The sequence below is a fragment of the Acanthochromis polyacanthus genome, chromosome 14, assembly GCF_021347895.1.
Source record: "Acanthochromis polyacanthus isolate Apoly-LR-REF ecotype Palm Island chromosome 14, KAUST_Apoly_ChrSc, whole genome shotgun sequence".
Taxonomy (NCBI): domain Eukaryota; kingdom Metazoa; phylum Chordata; class Actinopteri; family Pomacentridae; genus Acanthochromis; species Acanthochromis polyacanthus.
The window spans coordinates 22,826,544-22,848,713 of record NC_067126.1 but is presented as its reverse complement, the minus strand read 5'-3'; the positions used below and the strand labels follow the sequence as shown (position 1 = coordinate 22,848,713).

Below are 22,170 nucleotides of genomic sequence, written 5' to 3'. Positions count from 1 at the left end.
CAGCCTAAACATATTTTTACATGTCTATATTTCCAACTTTAATACATTAGTAGCTCAACCCTCCTGTTAGGTTAGATTCTCGTGAACAGTAATGATGTTAGTGGACCATGTTTAATTATCCAGAAATGTCAGAAACCAAAAAATCCCAATAAACATGGTCTTTATGTCATTATTAACTCCATTACTAATCTTTTCTATCAATATTTGGTGGAATGGTGTTCTTTATCTAATACAGATCATGGTTCAATGAGGATATTTCACTTGTTTTTTATTTAAAAAATGCAGCTTTTTAATAAAAATGTACATTGAAAAGACCTACATATAAAATACAATAGTTTACATAGCATTTTTTTCTTTTCATGCAGTGGTGTTGATAAATTAACAGAAATATATCTCTTCTGTTCAGGGTGGGTTTGCAAATATGCGAAATTTTACTTTATATGTTGATTACACTTATTAAGCCAAGCAGAAGAAGCTTCATACAAAAAAAAAAAAAAATTACTTTAAAATAGGTTGATTTGACCCACAAGATAGTAGGAGGGTTAAATAAATCCAAGGTTTAATAAATGTACTTAACCTTCTAAGAATAACAAACCCTGACATGACAGAGAATATCTTTGGTACTCGTGTTGATGCATTTATTTCAGTTTGCTCATATACATACCTGCTGGCGTTTTGCAAATCTGGACCGAGCTCCACGGAAAAGCCTCCTCCCCTGTAGATCACCGTCTCCCCCCAGAAAGAGGAAGACCTGAGCTGCGCCTGTGTCTGGTACTTCCATGGACTGGAGGTGCTTGTGGACATATTATCACTTACAGAGTGATTCCAGCCAAGTTCATAGGAGCCCATGTCCTCCACCTCCCATGAATATGGAGCATGACAGTCTGGTACAAGCTTCAGCATGGAGTCAGCAATCTGACATGAGCTCTTCTGCACTCGCAACTGACGGAGACGTGCGTTACCCACCAGCTTGGAGTTCCCATCTGTGATAAAACCTGGAAGACAGCATTTTGAAGCAATCCTACATGTTCCACATATTATGTAGATCAGACTGGCTAAGATGAGGGCGCTTACACTGAATGCAAACATGGAACCTGACAATTTTAGTAAAGTTCATTCTAACAAGATGACAGTGAGGGGAAGAAACACAAGAAGATGCAGATGGTGGAAAGATGCCAACATGATAGACAGTCTTTTCTGTCTCGATGTCACCGTGGGCTGAGTGAAGACTGCAGCTTCAGCTACAACATGTAAAATACTACTACACTGATATCTGAACAAGTTCACTGCTGCTTACAACAGACGTAGCAGCTGCCATCAGTAATTCAGATTATGGAGCTACTCAGACTGCACGACAGGGACTAAAGGTTCTTACATGTCAGAATTATCTATATCTGTACCTTTTCTGACTTTGTACGTCTCAACCCGGCCGGCCAGCAGCAGATGGGTCCCCCTATATGAGCTACATCCTGCTCAAGGTTTCTTCCTGTTAAAAGGGAGTTTTTTTTTCTTGCCACTGTCCCCTTAGCTTGCTCTGGGGGTTCAGGCCATATAGGCTCTGTAATTGTTGTAATTTGTAATTAGTGGAATATAAATCAAATTTAACTGAATTATCCTCTGAAATTACTCAGACATTTGATGGGGTGATTTCACCTCCATCAAACTCTGACCAAATTAAGGGCTGAATATGAACTTAATGTGTATTGTGTGGCCAAAAATGATGAAAATGCAGTAACAAATGCATCTAAGTTTTTTTGTTTTTTTTAAAAACTTGTTTTAGAAAAATTATAGTAGATTGTAATAGTTCACAACATATCGCAAAAAAAATTATTTACGCAGTGAGAATACTGGATCGGTAGAGTAATCTATCACCTGCTAATCGTTCTGTCTGGAATGAGCCCATCTGAAAGACTTTCTGTAACTCAGCAGAGAGCGAAATAATGTGAAACTAAAAAGATGAGGCAAATAGACATGAGATGCTAAAAGTTTTCTGCTCTCCAGCTGTGGACTTGATTGCTGTTTAATTCCACAGCGTGAGAGCGAGAAGTCTTTTGTGGACGGCATTCAGAGTTTAAACAGCTTTCACACCAATAGACGTTTGACACATGAGCACTTTGGTCTCACAAAAAAAGTAAAAACATCAAAGTTACTTTGGCACAAAGCTGACATAAATCTCCTTAATTAATCTGCATCACTGAACTAGGCAGCTTATTAAACTTTTATGAATTAACAACGGAGATTAAAGAGATGTTGGCAATACGTTTCCATCTCTATGACTAAAAAAGCACAGTTCTGACTTTGTAGTGACAGAAGAAAAGCTCTGAGATGCATGTTTCCAACCACATGAGTATATTGGTTCATCATCTGTCTTTATGAGACTTATTAAGGTTTCCCACATTCATGAGGATAAAAATTAGTAAACTATTTTTTCTTGTTTTTTTCCCCTAAAATATTACATCAAAAGTAGCCTTGCATAGAGAGACTCATCTTCACAATGCCGTGGTGTGTCCTCCATTATCATACAGCTATAGAAGAAATTGCTTGACTTGTATTTATTTCTCTAAATCAATTACAATCATCCTTGACTGTGTGAAGCCCAGGATGCAGCAATGGTGCCCCTGCACAATAGTGTCAAGGAGATGGAATTGTTTTGGTTGAAGCATCTGTATGTGAGAAAGCAAATACTGTCACTACATTTGTTAATTACCCAAAGGAATCAGTCAGATCTAGATCAAAATGTTCAGCAAAACTGGGCTTCTTTTCAGTACATAAAAGGAGGTTCTTTTCTTTTCAAAACAGTAACTCACAGTGTAACAGAGCATAGGGGTAGGGCTGCACAAAATAAGTGAAAATGGCAGGCCAATTGAGGTCTCTTTTTTTTTTGGATTGCTCTTTACCTGGATAAACTCCATAAAGGTTCCTGAGCAGAGATTTGTTTGCCCATGCGAACACGTCCCCGACACTCATGCTGCTTGAGATCCCTGCACTGAAGCTTTTCCGAATGTGCTTGTTCAGGAGGAAAGCGTTGGAATCTCTCTGGCCGTATGCCACCAGCAGCAACATCCACAGGAACCCCATGTAGACTGAAACACAACACAAACATACACATTAGAGCACTCATAAATATGCAAAGCAATAACAGTGCAACAAAATAATCCCACAGAAAAACTGAAAGAAAAATCCACCATATGAAATATTACTCTCCGCTCTGCCTGCCTTCAGATAAATGTACCTCTAATGACAGATTTCTATTACAGATGTTCCAGTGCAGTCAGCAGGGAAGCCATTACTAAAAAGTGATTAAGGACAGAAATGGCTACAATGAATGATTAGATTGACATTATTTACCCTGACGACAAGATAGAAAGAATTACTTTTACTACCGGACTGTAACAGGACAAGTTTTTGAAAAAATGCGACAGGTTGGTTATGTACATTACAGCTGTAAATCCATCATGTGTTTAATTTTATTTTTTTTCCCCTCCTGTTTGTAGGCTGATATGAGCAGCATTAGGAGCATTACCATTTCACAGCCCAGTCTTTAAGTTCCATTAAGCTTGGTAGTCTGCTGGGTAATACATTTTAAAATGATCTTTTAATGGTCTCTGCATGCTTCTAGGTTTAAAGTTTATTTCTGCCTTTTGTTGAAATTGTACTTTGCAGAGATCCCAGTAAGTCCACATCTTAAAAATCTTAAAATAAAACATAAACAGAATGCTAGTCCTCAGTCAGGCTTTCAGGGAAACATATATTGACAGGCTCAAAAGCAGGCTCAGATTCTTTTCTGTGAAACTCGCCCTTGCTGTGGATTGCCTTTAACTGTTATTTTTCTGGATAATTTGCAAATTCTTTCAACCCCATTGATAATAAATAAGAACATCTACTCACTCAGAATCTCCCTGAGGAGAGCAAAAGCTTTCTTTTCTAAAATCTTGTTCCTCCTCATCTTCTCAATGTCTGCAGGAGGGGGTGGTACATACAGACCAGCATCCCGTCTGGTCATCTGTTGGTCCTTGTAGTCACCTGCGAGTGAAGTTATTTGTTTATTTGAACATTTTCTTATAGATTATATTTGAAGAGTGTTTATTTTTCTCCAGGATTTCTCTTACTTTTCACAAATGCCACATTTTGAAAATCTTCCTCATCAACTTTTTTTATTACAAGTGCAAAGAAGATGGCAATGCACAGCACCTGCAGTAAGAGGCATAAACAGAAGTGAAGTGAAACATTTAGGAGGGACACTAAAAAGGTTATTTAAGTCAAAGACAAATGTACATTGTCTCACCTTCAATGGCTGAATGAGGAGGAGACTCTGAAAAAAGGAGACAATCATGGAAACCAGCCAGCTAATGGAGCGTTCCTTCCCGAAATTCAACCCATAAAGCATCGTAAAATATCCTGACACAACGCTGGTGCCGATCACTAGCAGCCAGCCAACAAAAATAAACCACCAGGGCAGCATTCCCTGACAGTAAACCCTTTTTTTCTGACTGCCATCATCATCAGAGATGTCTGCTGGACTGAGCCTGAAAGCAAAGAGTAACATAAACACACATTAGTTTTGAAGTATATTTTTAGCAACTCCCTTGAGCATTCAGAATTTAAATGACTTTCAGACTGAACTTTACGGAGTGATGTCATCTGTAAGTGCCAGTATTAGCCCATTATCTCCAGATTGTGTATTGTCAATGAACTGTTCAACATTTTGGTGGATAATTTCTTCTTCAAATCCGTATCTCTCTAACTTTTGGACACAGCTATCCTGGATCAGTCCAAAGTTAGCAAAATCCACCTTTCATTACCCCTAAATGTCAGAATTATTATTATTTTTTGCCTTTTTTCTTTTTGTAAGTTGCTAAAAGAACAAATTATGGTCTTACAGAGGCTTACACTAATAATTTCACTAATACAGTAATCATTTCTTGATAAAAAGCTGCCAAGGGCAGGAATCTGTCACTTTGAGGTTTCCAAGAGGTCACTGCACCAAGTCAAGAAAGAGTTAAAGCATTACGTATCCTCAAGAAGTCTGTGTGTGTTGATAATAAATAAAGAAATTTTAACTTTTGACCTAGTAAAATTCAGAAATGCAGGGACTTCTGTAGCTCAAAAGGTTGACCCATAAACAGGGGCTATAGTCCCTCAACCCTTGGCCATTTACTGCATTTCTTCCCCCCACTCTTGTCCTCATGTTTCCTGTCTCTCTCTCCACTTTGAGCTATAATAAAGCCAAAACAACAACTATTAAAAAAAATGTCAGAAATGTTGCCAGGGAAATTTTTAAAACCTCGGAAAGACTCGAGCAAACTGCTTTCCCTCGCTTCTAGTCTTTATGCTATTCCTTGACTGTGGTTTAATATCTAACATAACAAAATCTGATTTTTTTTATACTCTTATCTCACTCTGCAAGAGTGAAATATGCCTTTTTCTCAAAATGCAGAAATACTCTTTTAAATTACTGCCAGTCATTACCCAAATCTACTGCTCAATCAGCAAGCAAATGTCAGTCATTTCGGCACTCTGAGGTGCCGAAATGACTTATGCGACACACGAAATCTATCCAATTTGAAAACTTTTTTAAAGTTACAGTACTGTTGATTACAGCTGTGGCCAGGGACCACGTAATTGTAGCTCAAACTGTGACTAACAGGAGTCATGTGCTTATCTTTTAAGAAAACATTTTCTTAAAGGCTTAACCAAAAAATGGTTGAAAACAATAAAAATACATAAACAAAATACACATGCAGTCAATGCATTTTTCACTTTGTAGCACCATCAAATGACTTGGTGCTCTGGCACACATGCTAGTTAAACATACACAATTTGTAGATAACCCATGCAAATGCACTAGTGTGGTGCTTTAAAATGAAGGACTTTGCTACTTGTTGTGGATAAGGTCATCCTGGACGACAGAGTTGGATGTGAAAAGCTGCTCTTCAAGGACTCCCTTCATGGCCTGGACCTGCTGCAGTGCCTCGCTGTAGCTGTGCGAGGTGGGAAAGCTGGAGGGACTCTGCAGACTCAGCTCAATGTGACACAGTTGCCTGTACAGATACTGGATTTTGTTGCTCTTCTTTTGAATCCCCTCCTCGGTTTGTGCAGGGTGCACAGACACACTGCTTTCTGAAAACGTACATAGGTTTCCAGTACACAATTGATTAGTGACTGTTTTAAAGAAGTAAGGTAAATGCTGTGGTGCATTCAGGTGCAAAGTAAAGTGGATTTTGACATTTGGGACCATTATGCAGTCCATTTTATTTTCCCCAAACAGCAGATGCACCACCTGTCAGTTATATGATGAGTAGCAACAGATGCAGCAGGTTTATCTGTGGGAACGCACAGATGCATCTTTGCATCAATTAATGATGCTCTGAGCGTATCCACATCCAACTGCCTGTTTCTGGCAAACTTTTATACAATAGCCTGCCACTGAAACTTTGTATTTTGCCTAAACACACAGTGAATTATATCAAACAGTATGTGATACAGAAACCTTCTGCATCGAGTATTAGCTTCATTTAAAAAAAAAACACTGTCCTGCTCAGTTAAGCAAAGCAGAAAAAGGAATCACTCCCATCTAAGATTTACTATAAGACTGCTGTTTCCAACACAGTCAGCTGTATCCACTGTCCACAGCAGAACACACCTGGTAGCTGAGGCTGTGTCTTTGCCTGGACGTTCTTACTGCTTTTGTAATTCTGTTTGATGAAGTCTTCCATCACAGAAAGGATAGCACTGATATCAATTTGTTGTCCAGGCTTGAAGTCGGACTCTGTGCATGGGATGTTGCTTTTTACATTGTTAGAGAGGGTATGGGCAATCCTTGTGATATCCTAGGAAAGAAAAGTGTATTTTCTAAATACAAATATGAAATTGCAGACATTGTAACACAGTGCAATAACATGACTGAGTTTAGCAGCCCTTTAATATTAAGCACAACATTTAAACAGACGTCAAGCACACAACAGCCTCCCGCACTGACCTTAATGATGGTGTCTAAAGTGTCATTGGCATTCATGTTGGGGGTAGCTGCGTGTGTGGATATCGTCTGGCTACTGCTGTCCTGCTCAAGGGCATCTGGCTTCTTTGTTTTGCGGCGGCAACAGGACATCTCCCTAGGACGAGTGTTTCTGAAGATACTAACTATGAGGATGTTCACTGGAAACATAATGAGGGAACTCTGAACTCCAATCATGAACTGCTGCCAGGTAAACTCAAAGTGACCTGAAACACAGTGAGGTGAATTAGATAAGGGGCCTTGTTTGTAAGAGTAAATTGAACTGCAGCGAAAATATGGTGTACCAAGGTCCATAGTCTGCTCCGATGGGTCTGTTGGGATCCCATAAAACATGATGCTGGTCAGCATAGTACAGAGCAGCAAGGAGAAGCAGCAGGACACCCTCTGTACACAAGTGAAGGTGCTGCTTACTGGTCGATTAACCACAGAGAACCAGAGGTGTCCATCACTGAAATCCTTTGTTGTCTTCAAGAAGAACAAATTACTGGAAGACAAAAGCGAGACTGTGAAATGAATAAATTTTAAACCTACATAAACTGTCAATTAGTGCTGGATTACCATCTCATTTTAATCTCTTTACTGTAGCAATAAAACCTTGGCATAGATCCGTAGGTATTTAACATTTGAGGAAGAAAAGAAAAAGCCATAAATCCTCGGTAAATCACCAGCTCAGTGTGTAGGATGAACATTCAGGGACTTCAGTGGGATGAGAGGACAGTGACAGTTTTTATTGTACTTAATTTTATTTCTGAAATCCTGTTGACTTAAACTCTTAATTGGTCTGCAGCCAAATATGAAATCTTGAAAAAAAAAAACACTTTACACTGTAGCTGTCATAGCTCTGGGAGCGCGTTACAGTTCACGTATTTAACAACTGCCTGTCACTACCAGGGCTGCACAGTGGTTTGGTGGTTAGCACATTCGCTTTGCAGCTAGAGGATCTTCTGTTTGCGTCTTTTTGCATGGAGTTTGCATATTCTCCCTTTGCATGCGTGGGTTTACTCCAGCTTCCTCCCACAATCCAAAAACATACTGAGATCAACTGGTAGCTTTAAACTGTCCATTGGTGTATATGTGAGTGTAAACTGTTTGTATATGTAGCCCTATGATAGACTGGTAGCCTGTCCAGGTAGTCCTCTGCCTTCACTCTAAGTCAACCTAATGAGGATTAAGCGGTGTAGAGATAATGGATGGATGGATGGATGTCTCGACCAGGATGTGAACAGCAGGAAATGATCTCTACTGAAAATATAATTTATGAATTTTTGGCAAATTGTCCAAAAATATTGACAATAGGATGTTTTACAATGCATTTCTTTTTTTGCTTTATCCTCATCATGAATCATGTGCAAAGTGAGGCTATTATTGTATGCTGTCTTTGCCAGTATTAATAAAACAGAGCAGTGCAATGTCAAACTTTTCCCACTGAAGCATGAAGATCAGAAAAGAAAACTCTCTTGATAGCAACCACTGATAAAACACTCCAGAAGAAGAAACCTAACCCTGATTCTGGGAGCATTCATCTTTCATCTCTTGTTTTTCTTGTTGATGTTAATAGAAATAACAATAAATAAAAGTTAAATAAAGTGCTTTGCAAATGTGTCTGTCTTTTCTCACAAGGAAAAAATATAATTCCTCTGAAAGCCTTGAGAACTTTGCAAACTGGTCATCACACGTGAAAAAAAAGGAAAGGCGTCTTTTGAATGAGGAAAAACCTACTGGGGAATAGAACACACATTACTAATGTTGTGTTGCTTATGATTTTGTGCAGGATTGACACTACAGACAACTAGTTTGCAAGGATGTTTATATTTTTTCCATTTATCTGACAGGAAATCTTTTGCATTGCCACTTTCACTTATCACTATGTAACCACATAGCTGCTATACTCATGAAACAGAATGCATATGTGTCGGGACATTTTTGAGATGCTGATTGCCTCATGCACCTGTGAGTGGGGGTCATTTGAGAACCACTTCCCACCTGCTGGGGAGAATTCCAGCTTGCTTCACTTTTTACAGCCAGCCTGAAATCCAAACCAGTTATTACGTCTCATTTGCATTTGATCGGTCTTCTCATTATTCAAATTCAAATAAAAAATCTGAGTCTGGGTTTCACATTTGGCTTTTACATTTCAACAGTGTGTGTGTGTGTGTGTGTGTGTAATTTTGCCAGCCAAAGTGTCTCCATGCTTCTACCTTACCTGAACCTCTTTAGGTCCTCCTCTGTTGAAGCAGGGAAAACTTTATCGAGGCAACAATCCTCCATGTCTATCGCCAACCACGAATTGCAAAGAAAATGCCATTTCTGTTCCGTCTGGAAATCCTGCACGATGACATTTCCCACATACCTGAGAAAACCAGACAGTTTGTGAGCATTAAAAATGACCTTTACCACTGTTAGCAAGTGTCAAAGCTAATATTAACACTGCAGCAGCTGACATTCAAAAAAAGTCACACTACAAGACAACTAAATCGTATTTGACTGTGCTCTCCTAAAAAGAACAATAATCATACTTACACTGCCATCTGCAGTGGAAGTCCTAAAAACAGCATGTTTCAAATGAGGTGGAAAAATGTTTCAAAGCCCTACCAGGAAGGATGGCTCCCTGAGTTGTTGTGCCACAGTCTGAGGCCCTGCAGGTCTCCCAAGGAGTAAGGTGTAGTTATTAGGAACATGTCCACCCCACCTCTTTCAAACACAGGTTTCTTTGGATCTGTCAGGTGGTGGGGCTCACTGTTTCCCTCTGCACCCAGCAGAGTCACCGTTACCTGAAACAGTTCAATACTCAGCACGTTGACACCTACTTTACTTCCATGTATAAGATGGGGCTGGGGTGGGCACTGGTTTAACCATCTGAGACTACAAGCAGTTTCAGGGCTTTTCTTTGCCCCACCAAGGCACTTTCTTTGCACCTGTTTTGTGTGATAATGTCCTGCTACTCTATGGAAACAGCACAACATGGCTAAAAGTAAATAACTTATTAATTATAATGCCATAAATCCATAAAAAAGTAATTTACTTGATTATCTATTTTGTAAATATAAAAATGAATGTGTCGCATGTTCCTAAGTTCTACATACTACAGATATTTTACTGAATACAACAGATAAATACAATAGATATCTTATTTTACTAATATTTTACTTACTATCTATATATTTTACTATTTACATTTTAATGTGTTTTCATATTTGTCTCAAGCTTGCTCTGCATAAACAAAGCTTGCAGCTCAGTCGCTTGATGAATTTTTGTCGCGTGACAATGGCAATGCACTAATGGCTTCTTGGCTGTAAGAAGAGGCACACAATTTTTAGATTTTTATCGAATCTGGTAAGCATATACTATCGTTCAAAAGTTTGGAGTCACTTAGAAATGTCCTTATTTTGAAAGCAAAGCAGTTTTTTCAATGAAGATAACATTAAATCAATCAGAAATACAGAAATACAATATTGTTAAAAAACAAAGTATACTGACAGTCAATAGAAACTTTGAGGTAGAAATGTATGCAGAATTCTACTTGTAGGGGGGTTGTAATTATTCATTGTGGATTTACTGATGATCTAGTGCCCTGGTAGTTGAGATAATGATGAGTTGTCATTTTGTCATAATTCATTGCACATGGGTTGGTCACTTTGCAAAAGTGAACCAAATACACACCAAGCAATACTCAGTGAGTATCTGCACAATTTGAGAATGGGTTTTGAAGGCCTATATAAAGGCCCAAAAAAGGCCACCATTGTTAGTCCAGTGAACAGCATCATGCCACGTCTATCACATGAACAACGTCTCCGGGCACTGGGTATGATGGAGGCCGGTTTGAGCTACAGTGATGTAGCCAGGCGTATGGGCTGTTCCCAACCCACAATCAGAAGCCTGGTCCAAAGCATGCGCCGACGGATTGCTGCCTGCATCGAAGCAAATGGAGGACATACTCTGTATTGACTGTTGTGACTTTGTGTTTGGCAGGTGCCGTTTTCTTTTGTGAAATTCTTTATTTTGAAATCATTCTTGAAACTTTAGATTTTTGTTTCTGTATGCCAATATGCTAAACAAATGATTCATATGAAGAAAATCCAGTTTCGGGCTTCAAAATGAAAATTATGTTGAAAAATATGGTCTCAAAGTTTTTAATGACTGTGAGTGTACAATATTGTTAAATAACAGTGTTAAAAGTGCTAAATGACCATTCCAGCTGGAATGGTCATTTAGCACTTTCTTTCTATTTTACTACTAATCTTTGTGTAATTGTGTATATTCCATTAACCTTTGCTTATTGTATTGTACTCTGGCAACATAATATTATCCTAGATGAAAAAAAATGGAATATCTATAGAGGGGTACAGAGGAACATTTCCAGCAACCATCACTCATGTGTTCTAATGCTACATTGTGTTAGCTAAAGGTGTTGAAAGGTTAATTGATGGCTAGAAAACCTTTGTGTAATTATGTTAGCACATGAATAAAAATGTGAGATTTCTTAAAAAAAAAAAAAAAAAAGCATGAAATTGTCTGGGTGACCCCAAACTTTTGAATGGTAGTGTATATGCTTTATTTTTGACATTTCTTTAAAATGAGGCGTGCAGATTAAACTGACATATGAAAGGACCAAAAGAAAGCTGAAAATCTCATGATTCTTTCTGTTTTTTCAGTCTTTGACTCTGATAAAGCATGGCAGTTTGGTTATTTTTAGTTATTGTTGAAGATGGCTGTCAAATGTGCCACTGGTTGTTAGGATTCAGAGGGGCTAAAAGTAAGACGAACAAAGAATTAGGGGAAAAAAGCTTTATGAAATATTTAAGTTGATTATGTCAACTGTGTTACTGATGGATGTAAAAAGCCAAACAGAAGACCACTGTTTTTGACATCAAAGGTCTCAAGACAGAAACTTTCTGAAGGAAATTCCATCCATCCATTATCTATACACCGCTTTATCCTCATTAGGGGTGCTGGAGCCTATCCCAGGTGACTTAGGGTGAAGACAGAGGACATCCTGGACAGGTCACCAGTCTATCACAGGGCTACATATAGAGACAAACAATCACTCTCACATTCATACCTATGGACAGTTTAGAGTTACCAATTAACGCCAGCATGTTTTTAGGCTGTGGGAGGGGACCCAAACCGAAATCCTCTAGCTGCAAGGCGACAGTGCTAACCACTGAGACACTGTGCCGCCCTCTGAAGCAAAATTAATCACAAAATGCCACATTTAAAGCTTTAATGCTTAAAGCTTTAGTTGATTAAAAAAAAGACCGAAACATAAATGCGTCTACTTATAACTAACAGTGGATTTTGTTTTTGCCACATAATTACCAGCAGAATAAGCAGAATACACAGCATTGACATATGAAATAAGTTGATGGGGCTTAACAACAAAAGCATTCTGTATTTTAAGCCCTCTTTTCCACCACCTTCCACGAGTTCAATATTTACTGTCCTTTGAGTCCTGCTTTTACTCTCTGCCAATCATTTCTGTCTCTCTGGTTGTTAAATGCTTCATTGTGATTACCAGCTGCTGACATATAAATTAAATGGCTGTTGGAAACCACAGTGGACAGATAATTTATGTAACAAAAGCTATGGAAAGCTGAAGAATTGAAGCAATAAGCCAAGCCAATAAGTAGCTGATAATTAGCCACCTGTTTGTCAGTGAAAGATTTTGCTGGAAAAGATAAATGACGCAGTCTGTTGGTTCAGACTGACAGACATTAGTGGATTTATACACTTAACATTTCATAATTACTTCATTATTTGCACCTGTGTGTCCAGTAACATAATTTCATACTAATGCATTTGCACAGCATGCACATTAAAAACACTCTTGTTACTGTTATGCACTGATTCACTCAAACCCGTGTCATTTGAGTGCCACAGTTTCATCAACCACACTGACCTCCTACTCATGTAACGCATTTAATATTGTTCATTTGTATTCATCACATGCTTGTTGAGGAGGGATGAACTCTCAGACTCCTGCACCCTGGGGGCTGATGATTTTAGAGCTTCAGCAAAGACGTTCATGCCAAATCCAACATTTAACTATTTGTTATGTGTGACTCTGACCAAACATATTTACCTGAGAGGAAGTGGAAGCTCCAATGCGATGCCCAGTGCAGACACTCAGCAGGTAGCGGTACTCGTCCATGGGGTCATTGTCGGCCAGCACTGTTACCTTCACCTGTAAACAACCACAAAATATGATGTGCAAGGAACAATAGATTAAATTGTAGGGGTGTGTCCGAGTCCCATCAATTCCCTAAATATTTAGATCATCCAATTCGATCTGTACATAATGTACACATGCATAACATTTGCCTGTGCTCAGCGCAAGGTCCCTTTGTTTGTGGGTACATTTGTATTAAATGGCCACATTCTATGGTGCTGTCATTTCTGCCACAACTTTTTTCAAGATTTCAGCAGTAGAAGATCATACAATGACTGAGCAGTCTTGGCAGAGAACTGCGCTCTCTGAGTGCTTTTCTTGTTCATAATGCAGGCAGAGATGAGAAATGAGTTACAAGAGCCTGCTATTGCTGTTATTATTGCTTTTTTTAAACATTTTTTTTCATTTTCAAATTTGTCCTGAATCCACAGAAGGCTTTGTCCAACACATATGCAGAACACTTGTAAACAGATTTTCACGTGTAAAGTCGGAGCTCCCCGACTTCTCTTAAAGTGCGTATTGTCACTCCCATTTCTGCTGTACCTTGGCTGTGTCTTGGATGTCTTTTCGTCGTGCCCACACAACCACCAAGAGATAAGTCACAAAGAGCGCCCCCACGAAGCACACAACCACAGGATTCTCAGCAAAGGTTGCAAAGAGCTCAGCAGTGCGTGATGGGTCGACGAGGTTGGGAGTGACGAAGAAGGAGCTCCCAAAGAAGGTGAGGTGGTTGCAGAGGCACTGGGTGGCTAAATGTGTGGTGTTGACCCCAACCTTGAAGGACAACAACGGTTACTGTCATTAAGGATTAGACACGTTCTGCATGAAAGGTAAAAATAAATGACTGTACTTACTCTGCATCCGTGATCGTACCACTCGGAGAGTGAGTCATTCCAGTATTTACACGAGGCTGTGATGGGGGTAATCGATAAACTGGCATTGATGGATTTAATACCTGGACCCACAATTGGCCTCACCACAAGATAGTGTGTTCCATTGTTTCCCTTTAAACTCTCAGGGCTGAGTAGCCACGTGTACCTCTCCTCTGGGTCAGACACACAAATACTCAAGTTATGAATTGAAAACTGATTTTGAAACACATTAGAGAAAAATACCCTGACTCCACCACTAAGCAATGACACTCATTACCTTTTGTAGTTCCCTCCTGGGGCATTTGCGTCATCGCTACATGGTTCGCCTCAGTGGGGTACTCCATATAACCAAGAAACACTTTGAAAGGCAAAGGCTCTATTGACGGTACCATCTTGAAAAAGCATAGACGTAGTTACAGCAAAAGTCTCACCAGTGCATACACAGAAACACATAAGTATATATAACCTTATGTTCCGCATTTATTTCCTGTATGTTTTGATCATTTTATAAAGTCTTTACCTCTGTGACATCAAGATCAAATGTGAAATTTGAAATAATATAATTAATATAAACAATATGATTATCTGGCAGCAATAAATACCAGATACTTTATGACATTAGCAATATTAGAGATTGTACTATAGTATAATTAATTTTCCTCAGAGGACGACTCCCTCTGACTGGTGATGAAATTTGGTGAATTTGCACAGATATTTATGGTCCCCCAGGGGATAAATTGTAAAAGTTAATCATCTGACTTTTTATGCAGCATCATTATGTCAAAATTTTCTTGTTTGTTAGCAATCACAGCATGCCCATCACCCTTAGCTGTGGTTTCTGCTAACATCATATTTGCAAACCCTTAACAGAATTTTTATCAAAAGCATGTTTACACGCTGAAGTGACCTTGTTGCTCAAGTACAGCCTCACAGATCTGCTGTTTAACTGTAGATTCCATGTCTTCTTCAACTATTTATCACACATTCACCCTCAGCAGCCGACATAACAACATGCCACCGCACCTTCAACACCAGAGTGGTGTTCCCTGAAGGGACGTCTATGACTGTTGTGCTGTAGTTTCCCAAGTACAGAACAGAAGTGTTCACCTGCTCTCCTGCAGGCCTTGGCAGAAAAATCTGTGTGTCAGGGAAATGCCAGAAAACAGATCCAGATATTGATTTACAGAGCTTACAAACGGAGAAAGATTCTTGATAACTAAGCACTTTCTGATCAGTGAAATATTTAAAATGCAGACATACTATTAATCAGTGTGCTTTCTATTGTCCGCAGTTAGAAATTTTACTCTGACTTAGTCTTAAATTATTATTACATTGAAGCATTTTTTTCATGAATCTTGTTTTTTATGCTGGGAATTATCATAGATAAAGACAATTGCCATGCCTCTGTTTTAATGTATGCAGATAGATGCAACAGAACATGCACTGATAAACAATAGTATAATGGCCTGATATTTATTATGTAGCATGTTTTTTTTTTTTTTTAGCACAAGTGGTACGCATAAATGTAGGATGAATAAATATCTCTTTTTATGCATAACATTCTGTTGTGAACATCTCCTTCAGTCCTCTTTAAAATCAGAGCTCTCCTTATTGTGGAGTGAAAAATATGGTGTTTCTTTTTCCAAAGTATTTCAAAGAGAAAGGTGTGCACATCTGTTGCTATGGCACCAGAACAGCAAATTAAATTGACTGAAGTTAAAAGTATAAAAGATGCGTGAACTATTTCCCATTCTTATCAATGTCCCTATTGATATTTGCACTGCATAAGACTAGAAATTGTATAAACCTTTTAAAGATTAACACTTTAACATGCCTGAGTTTTGGGTGTAAATCACTCGTGTTTAATCACACTTTGACACTGTGACTCTACTCCAGTTAGAAAATGCAGATTAAACGCCCACTGACTGTAGTATTAATGCTACTTAAACATAAATGTAGCCTTAAACCAAATGTTTGTATATTTTTAATGTCAAAAGATGGCAAAAAGTTCAGATTACTACACTGTCAGTCCACATTAATTGGTCTTATCGTGTTTGCATTTCACAGAATGATCCTTCTTTTTAATCAACTTGTTGAAAATGAAATCTGCTTTCAGTAAAATAAAGCATGTGCCCCACACTGAATATGCTCCTTCCAGAATAAAACAAACCTTGGGTGTAGCAGTTATATGGCACTTACCTCAATATCTTCACTTAAGTTCTCCACAGGGATACCGGACCCATTTTGTGTTGTGAGTGAAAGATCACCAACTACGCCACTGACGTTTCCTCCTTCATTTAAAGGAAATGGAATTTTCTCTAAACTCAGCATCTGTAAGTGAAGATAGAGACCAAAGTAGCTTCAAACCCTATAGTGAGCCAGACACTTCAGACTACTTAGAAATACCTAGATTTAACACCCATACACCTGCGGTTGTGCGCATATACACAACGGACAGACACACAGAATCACATCAACGTTCCAACTGACTTACTCGCACATCCACTGGTTCTTCTGAAACAAACATTTCTGATGGTAGTGCAGGGAGAGAAAATGCTGAGCAAATAGAGTTGGGAATAGTTATAGGTTGCATGTGCAATTCTTTTGGTGTCCGTCTGCGGGAAAAGATAAACACACTTATAAATAAACCCGTGCTTCTGTTAAACTTTAATCTGTCAATTCAATTGTTATGAGCCCATTAAATGGCCATTATCACCATACATCATTCACACGGACCTCATCCACCTTCCAGCAGGCTTAGTAGGAGTGGTTTTAGTTGTTGTGCAGGGGCATTTACACCAGGAAGATTACATTAATATTAAAATGGATAATCCACTAAAGAAAATAGCAGGACTGCCTTATTGCATGACATAAATCCTTGGCAAAACTTAATATTTTCCGTGTGGTAGGTTGTTGCTTGGATGTTGTTGTAAATCATTTAAAAGTGGCTGTTTAATCTATAAGTCTATGAATGGGATGGCCCCACCACCCCTGGGGGATTTTATCAAGAAGAAAAATGGTATTACTAGTACAAGGTCAGTCACCAGGGTTGACTAAAATAAAATTTAGAAAGTCCTCCTTTGCACAGAATGCCTTATCTATTAAAGGAGGTAGCACAAACTAGAATGCTCTACCTATAGCTATCAGAAAAAAATTTCATCTTTGTCGGGTTTAAGAGCCAGTATAAGGCATGGATGATTCACAATCAAACATGTGAACATTGAGAAAATCAGGCACTTTAAAATCAGGCACTTTTACTATAAGCACTTTATGACAGCCTCTGCCCAGAAAGCATTTTGCTAAATAATAGCACTTTAGGGTAGATTTAACCCAGCCAGAATTCATTTATTATCATTGTATTTGTTTTACTATATCGTTTTTGTGCCCTAAGACAGACTGGCGACCTGTCCAGGGTGTCCCCTGCCTTCGCCTGAGTCAGCTGGAATAGGCTCCAGCACCCCCCGCGACCCTAGTGAGGATAAAGCGGTGTATAGAGAATGGATGGATGGATATTGTTTTTGTACATCTGTAACCCTGTATGTTTTTCTTTTACGTGTGGGACAACGGATGTAAATTAGCCTTGTGCTAAGTCCGGCTTATTGACTACAACCTTATATAAACTATTATGAGATTGTATGTTAATTAATATGCACTGCCCCATCCAAATAAAGAAATGAAATGAAATTAATTCCAGTTGTGAAGAAAAGGCAGATAGCAGGGTGCCCTGGTAGCTTGACTGGTAAGCTGGATATCAATAAATAGGGGCTACAGTCCCCGACACAGTGGTCATGATCTCAAATCCAGCCCATGGCACTTTGATGCAGGTCCTTCCCTCACTCTTCTCCCAACATTTCTTGTCTTTCTCTCTCCACTAGTCTATATAATAAAGGCCAAAAAAGGCAGACGGCAGAAGAGTGGAGAATGCTATCTGAAATTAAGTCAGTGGTAGGTTAATACCTGCAACCTCCATCTGGTGAGTCAAACATAAGTGTTAACATCTATTCTGATCATAGACAAACAGAAAATAACTCCGAAAAATAAGATCTTGATGCTGTGTGAATAAGTGCATTTACAAACTCAGGTGGAGTTGTCATTCTGGAAAAGTACATAAAGTAATTTCATTGAATAACAGAGTGTATTTTAACCTAAACCCTGCCCCTTTTCGAAACCAAACAGAGTAGTTTTGGTGGGTAAGCTGAACTAAACACCAAATAAAGACCCAAACCTCCAAGTCCTCTGCGTGCAAATTGTAGCTCCATTGTGTTTAGTGAGGGGATAATGGACTTTCATTAAACAGAGTAACAATGCATGTGTTCATCAAACAAGAAAGTGAAAGAGGTCCCGACTAGCCCATATGTGTGGGAATGATCAGCGATGATAGGATGAAGGAACAGCCATTAAATGCTCTGTCGGCATGTTTGAATGATTTATTTCACTTGTTTGAAGACTTTAAGATCTCAAATAAAGTGAAACATTCTGTTTTCTTGATTAGAGTTCAATGCGATGATCCCTGCCATGTTTGTGTCTGTCTGTCTGGTAAATATACTGCTACAGCCAGAAGGTTAATATAGCACAGCATAAATACATGAGACAGAAACTTACTTGCCTGGCTTTACCAAAAGGTAAAACAATTTATGAGGTTGCCAGGAATTCAGTGGGGCTTTCAAGAGGTCCCTGCTGCTATTGTAAAGAAATAGTTTGCCACATATGATCATGCTTTTAATATAATGTGTTAATAAGGGAACTTTAGTAGCGCTGATGGCAGCTTTTGTTAACAATTACTAACCTCATTTCAAGTATTTACCTAATCTATGCTAAGTCATCAAACTCATTGCCAGAATGCAGTCAAGTATAACTCTTAAGGTGTTAAACTATTGTTTTAAGTTGTTGACGTGGATCTTACCTGCTGACAAACACACTGACACTTCCTTGCTGGATTATACCAGGCTCCTGATTGGCTTCCTGAAATGCCAACAGTATGCTTTGTACCTTGTCCAGAGCACTAAAAAGGGGACCAGAAACGGCTCTCTGCAAAAACCAGAGGAGACACCAGTTCAGACGGATATTCAGACAAGATAAATACCCTAATGCGGTGAAGGACCGTTTGAAGAATGACTGGTCAAGCACCTGGTCACTGAAAGCATCTTTTTGCACATGTTTGTCTGTCAACACAGGCTGTAGTTGACAGACAAACATATTCAGCAGACAAATCACCGAAGTCATGGAGAAAATACATTGTACACTGAGTTAAAGAAACTTATCAACAAGAAAAAAATGCAGCCGCAATGAGTGTTAAACTCTGCAAATGTAACTGGAACAAGCAAAATTGCTCTAGAAGGGTTTCAGTCATTGTTCTTCACATGAAATATTAAAACGACCCAACTTTCCAGAGACAAGTAAATCACATAAGCATGATGTTTAAAGTTGACTTACAGTGGAAGAATAGTCCATCATGCTGCTGATTCCCACCACAATGGCACTGGCTGCACTGTGTACTTCTCTCTTGTTTTTTTCACTTTTGTCCTCAACCATGAGGAAGAGAGATGAGCTGAGATTTACAAACGATGAAGAAGCCTCCTCCTGGAGGTCAGAATCAACTCTTAGTAATGCAAACATATTTTCTGGGAGGCATTATGCCAGTAATACATATTTTTTCATTTTCAAGAACACACTCCTTACATCTCACCTCTAATATTCTGCCTCAAATACATACACAAATTGCAGAGCAGAACTCAGGCATTGAAGAATGTGGTGAACCACAGTGAAAGCAACACCTAATAATATGCATTATGCTAATTGTATATGCCGATGACACATTTTTTTAAAATTGCCCTTCCTTTTACATAAAACTTAATCTGTGCTTCATATTAAATTAGATCAAAAATAGACATATTTCATATTAGACAATGAACACACATTTATGCCTATATTAGATGCAATTCATCTAAATTAAGCTGCAATTACAAATTGCATGTAATGATGTAGTAGATTCAAGATATACTATGCTTAGAAACCTTAGTCTCATACCCGCTTTTTTGCAGATGACACACTTCTGTTTACTTCATCAAACCATGACCTTCAGCGCACACTAATGCAGCTGGGATGTGTTTCAACCCTCACCTATGATCACGAACTCTAAAAAGGGACTAAAAGAAAGACATTTAAGTGGCTGGAATGAGTCTCTTCTGTAGGGTGGCATGTCTCAGGGTCAGGAACTCAAACATATGGGTTAAGTTCAGCGTAGATTCACCTATCTTTGGTGTTGCATAGAACCAGTTTAGGCATCTGATTAGAATGCATCCTGTGCACCTTCCTTTGGAGCTTTTACAAGCACCAACTGGATGATTACAGGATTGATTCAGAATTTGATGGAATGTGGGGGATTCCAATGCATTTCTGCATTGGAATCCCCCCAGAGGGACCAGGAAAACATTGCTGAGGAGAAGGACGTCTAAAATGACTTGCCTGCCACCACAAACAACCTGACCCTGGAAAGTAGAAGATACTTCTCCGATGCTCTATTGAAGGATTGAAGATGTGTCATTACCTGATCATAGTAATACTGGGGTATCGATGCTGCCAGGTCACTAATATTTATAGTTTTTGTCTATTTTGATAAAAGTAGGTCTTGCTGCGTCTTGTTAGTGTAGAATAAAATAAAGTGGCCATTAATTTCTCTGTCCTATATTCTGTGTACAGTACCTGTGAAGACAAACTGAGTTCAGTGCCTTCCTGGATGAGAGCATTTAGTGCTCCGGCCATCACCTCAATATCCATTGGAGTTGAGCCAGAAGATTTTACGGTGCCAACCAGCACGTCCAGCATCGTCTTCCGGAGCTTCAAATAGCAAAAGCATTAACAAGCCTTTATGATACATATATTTTTTCAATTTGTTTAGTATTACAGTGAATTTATCCATATGAAGAAAATCACAGGCCCTCACAAATTAGTTTATTTCAAATGTCCAAGTATAAATCCCATGTTTTCTCAGCTTGATCCAAGCCACATGGGCATTATGACACCTACTATTTAACTAGACATTTTTGTCCACCCTCCACATATATTTTAACATACGGTCTGAGAGTGCATTTACCTCTTGCCTTTCTTCTTTTTGGGATTCATCAGACTGACCATTCAGTGTATTTGCCACAGAACTGAACATTTGTCCAATGATTTCTCCTGACAGTAGACCTTGATTCTTCAGCTGGTCCACAGTATCATTGACTGCATTCTTGAGATCATCTACTGAAAAGTCTGAGTTGTCTTTGGAATCCCGAACCTGAAGACAAATAACCATTTTTTTAACATAGAGAGCAAAGTACATTTCCAGAGGTTTTCTCTTGTCAGTACATCTATTATATTTACGACAAACCTGTGTAGTTATTGTGGTTTTCACTGTAAAACTGCCAGCTTCTGCAGTTGCCGTTATAACTAGGTTGTAGCTGGCACTGCTGTCTCCAAGAGGAAGGAAGACAGCCTTTACTTCACTATTCTCACTGCAACGCAGATGCTTACCTGACAGTGTTCAAACAAGAAAATACGTTTAGGAAATACACAAAACTTATAGACTTGAATTGTACAAACAGTAAGATAAGTGAGATAGTTACAGCTAGATACATTTCTATCTTAAAATATATATATATATATATATATATATATATATATATATATATATATACACACACACACATACTTTTTTTTTTTTTTTTTTTTAATTTCCCAGCTGGAAAGTACTTACCCTCAGCTGTAAGACAGTACTGACAGTTAGGGCAGGGCTTTTCAGTGCTGCAAGTTATGGTGAAAGGATCAAGGACTGTTCCACTTAATGGTGATATATTACATGAGAGGCCGTCAGAGTTGCTGGTGGTTGCTGCTGAAGCTGCAGCAGTGGTTTGACCAGGAGGAACATTAGCAGCAGCAGTGGTGGTAGCAGAGCCAGTGGAGGCTCCTGCTGTTGTATCCGTAGTGGCTGGCTTTTTGGTTGTAGTGGTATCGTCTCCAGAGGTCTTTAAAGTATATTTTTTGTAATGTGGTGCAGTTTCCTCTTTGGGGAAAAGGACAGAGGTACACTATGTCAAAGAATTAAGACACTTTTACCAACAAAAAACAAAACAAAG

The 22,170-nt window shown here is 38.8% G+C and overlaps 1 protein-coding gene across 1 annotated transcript in view; it reads right to left on the bottom strand.

Moving 5' to 3' along the window:
- The window catches only part of LOC110958211 (polycystic kidney disease protein 1-like 2), a 51,553-nt gene that overhangs the window by 10,287 nt on the left and 19,096 nt on the right, over window positions 1-22,170 (bottom strand). The window contains exons 5-21 of the mRNA XM_051959443.1: window positions 16,548-16,668; window positions 16,253-16,384; window positions 15,077-15,190; window positions 14,331-14,445; window positions 14,036-14,226; window positions 13,725-13,955; window positions 13,095-13,196; window positions 9,608-9,786; window positions 9,219-9,365; window positions 7,300-7,499; window positions 6,980-7,221; window positions 6,625-6,830; window positions 4,286-4,526; window positions 4,117-4,191; window positions 3,889-4,012; window positions 2,898-3,083; window positions 665-995 (exon numbers count right to left, since the gene is read on the bottom strand). Of these exons, the coding sequence (XP_051815403.1) occupies window positions 665-995; window positions 2,898-3,083; window positions 3,889-4,012; window positions 4,117-4,191; window positions 4,286-4,526; window positions 6,625-6,830; window positions 6,980-7,221; window positions 7,300-7,499; window positions 9,219-9,365; window positions 9,608-9,786; window positions 13,095-13,196; window positions 13,725-13,955; window positions 14,036-14,226; window positions 14,331-14,445; window positions 15,077-15,190; window positions 16,253-16,384; window positions 16,548-16,668 (2,937 nt within the window). The remainder of the gene's footprint in view (window positions 1-664; window positions 996-2,897; window positions 3,084-3,888; window positions 4,013-4,116; window positions 4,192-4,285; window positions 4,527-6,624; window positions 6,831-6,979; window positions 7,222-7,299; window positions 7,500-9,218; window positions 9,366-9,607; window positions 9,787-13,094; window positions 13,197-13,724; window positions 13,956-14,035; window positions 14,227-14,330; window positions 14,446-15,076; window positions 15,191-16,252; window positions 16,385-16,547; window positions 16,669-22,170) is intronic.